This window comes from Penaeus japonicus, unplaced genomic scaffold (assembly GCF_977035675.1).
Source record: "Penaeus japonicus unplaced genomic scaffold, GWHDUDI00000001_assembly GWHDUDI00000022, whole genome shotgun sequence".
In the NCBI taxonomy this organism is placed as follows: domain Eukaryota; kingdom Metazoa; phylum Arthropoda; class Malacostraca; order Decapoda; family Penaeidae; genus Penaeus; species Penaeus japonicus.
Window position 1 is genome coordinate 4,389,009 of NW_028234424.1, and position 2,500 is coordinate 4,391,508.

The 2,500-nt window shown below is 49.0% G+C and overlaps 2 protein-coding genes across 13 annotated transcripts in view; one reads left to right on the forward strand and one right to left on the reverse strand.

The window, feature by feature from the left end:
* Positions 1-2,500, forward strand: part of Rbcn-3B (WD repeat-containing protein Rbcn-3B) — a 64,776-nt gene that overhangs the window by 45,540 nt on the left and 16,736 nt on the right. The window lies entirely within an intron of this gene.
* LOC122262052 (uncharacterized) lies at positions 636-2,436 on the reverse strand. The gene is made up of 2 exons (XM_043029969.2): positions 2,294-2,436; positions 636-1,892 (listed from the first exon to the last, which is right to left on the reverse strand). The coding sequence occupies exons 1-2, from the start codon at positions 2,303-2,305 to the stop codon at positions 906-908; spliced, it is 999 nt and encodes a 332-aa protein (XP_042885903.2). The 5' UTR covers positions 2,306-2,436; the 3' UTR covers positions 636-905.

Consider the following 2,500-nt stretch of genomic DNA (forward strand, 5'->3'; position numbering starts at 1 on the left):
TGAAAAAGTACAGGGTGTCCCTGAAATTAATTTAATATTGTTAAAAGTTGATATATCAAGTGCTTAAAGATTATATTGAGAGAGAGAGAGAGAGAGAGACTGAGACTGAGACTGAGACTGAGAAAGAGAGAGAGACTGAGAAAGAGAGAGAGACTGAGAAAGAGAGAGAGACTGAGAAAGAAAGAGAGAGAGAGAGAGAGTGAGAGAGTGAGAGAGTGAGAGAGTGAGAGAGAGAGAGAGAGAGAGAGAGAGAGAGAGAGAGAGAGAGAGAGAGAGAGAGAGAGAGAGAGAGAGAGAATGGTGTGTGTGTGTGTGTGTGTGTGTGTGTGTGTGTGTGTGTGTGTGTGTGTGTGTGTGTGTGTGTGCACGCGTGCGTGCGAATGTGAGTTTGTGTGTGTGTGTGTGTCTGCATATGAGTGTTCTTGCGTATATGTGTGCATGGAGATGGCAAACATAATTGGTAATTGGAAGATTGTAAGTTATGAAGCAGAGGAAAAATGCTTATCGTGTAAGCAAAGTGACTGAGTAAATTGAGGTGGCTCTTGCCACTTCTGATTCATGTTTAGGGGTTTTATACCAAATTTTCATATTCAGGAGGGATATAGATTGGGGAAAAAAAGTAATGAATGGACGCATTTGGTGACTTTCTGGTATATTTTGAGGATCATCTTATCTGTTACAGTAATGCTGAAAATTGTTCCTGGTAGTTAGATTTGTTAATTATGAGGCTGACTTTTTATATTTACACTTATGTGATTTCCTTACCAAATTTTGAAGAAGTGTGATGGGTAAAGTTACAGGTAAGAATGAATCTAATTAGCAGGTGTCTTCAAGTAATAACCATGACAGATAATGAGGGACAAGTAGATTTAGGCTGAAGACGGGTCCGGCGGTTCAGATGAGTCTTAGTAGACACGATAGGAAACGGCATGTCCGGGGTTGTGTACAACGCGCAGGAGCTCTGCGTCGTACACAGAAGCAGTCGCTGGATGAACAGTGGGTGCCTCGACTTTCAGTGTCAGTGGCTCTACAGGCAGGGCCTTGTAGTACTCAGGGAAGGCCACCTGGTTGGTAAGAAGTACACTTCGCTTGCGGCGACTTGCGGTCTCCTCTTCTGCTGCCGTTTCTTCTGCAGCTTCAGGAGCAGCCTCGGTTGTCTCTTCGGCCTCCTCGACAGCCTCCTCCTCAGGTGCCTCTTCAGCAGCCTCAACAGTGTCCTCGGGCACTTCCTCTGCTGCCTCCACGACTTCTTCAGCAGCAGGAGCCTCGGTCTCAGGTTCTACAGCTTCGGCCGCGGCCAGGGCGGCAGCCACGGCGGCCTTGTGTTCCTCCACCAGGCGGAAATGCTCGGCCTTGGCAGCCTCCACCTCGGGAGTGTCCTTTGCTGCCTCCAAGTCGAACACGGGACCCTCAAGGTTGAACTCAGGGGCCACAGGGGCTTCTCCGGTGAAGGTGGGCGCGACGGGCAGGGCGTTTGAGGAAATGCGGAAGCCTCCTGCATCAGCAATGTAGTGTGCGACGACCTCCTTTCCCTCAGCATTGATGTAGGTGTAGGATCCTCGCACGGCTCCCGTGTAATCCCTGGTGGCGGAGTGGGCCTGCCCGGCGGAGGCGTGGCCGAAGGCGAACTGACCGAGCTCATCCTGGGAGTGGTACTGCGTCTTGTACTCGGTGGGAACGAAGGGCGCGACCGCCGGCGCCGCGTACACCTGGGCCGCAGGGGGCTCAGGAGCGGGCGCGGTGTCCGGGATCACGTTGTATTCGTACGTCACCTCGGGGGCTGGAGCCACGATCGGTGCAACGGCGGCGTACGGGTCTACATAGCCCGCCGCAGTGTATGGGTAGTACTGCGGGAGGCCTGAGGCCGCGCACACGCACGCCGATATCACCAACTGCAATAACGCAAATGCTGAATTATTCTCTCGTTGTTCCTATAAACACAGGGCCATTGAATAAAAAACACGAGCGAATTTGAGATAACAAATGTTACGTTATGCAAGTCGACGACGTATGACACTAGTTATAATTTATATACAATTCGAATCTTAGTGAAGTGTCCTGAATGGCGTGTAAATGATATATGGAAAACAAATAATTCTGTTTAAATCCTATTGAAAAATGCTTCGTATTCCACGAGTTTGGCTAAAACTAGGAGAAAAACAATACATAAAATAATTATAACAAATTAAAAAAAATATATATATCTTTACACTTCCAAAATCACCAAGTCGAATTTTAAAACTATTTCTGTGACACACTTCAGAAATTTCACACTTAAAAGCGCTATACATACAAGAGCATTCATGACGCTTGTGACGAGAGGAGGCACCGGAGTGGGCTGTGTCTTCTCACTGGCTTTCCGGCGCTTTTATAAGCAGGTAAGGGAGGGAAGGCGAGCTACCCCGCCCTTCACTCCACACTCCTCCCTCCCATCACTCCCTCACTCCTCCCTCCCGGAACCACGAAACGCGACCGATTAAGCGAAACCAGACCGAAGCGT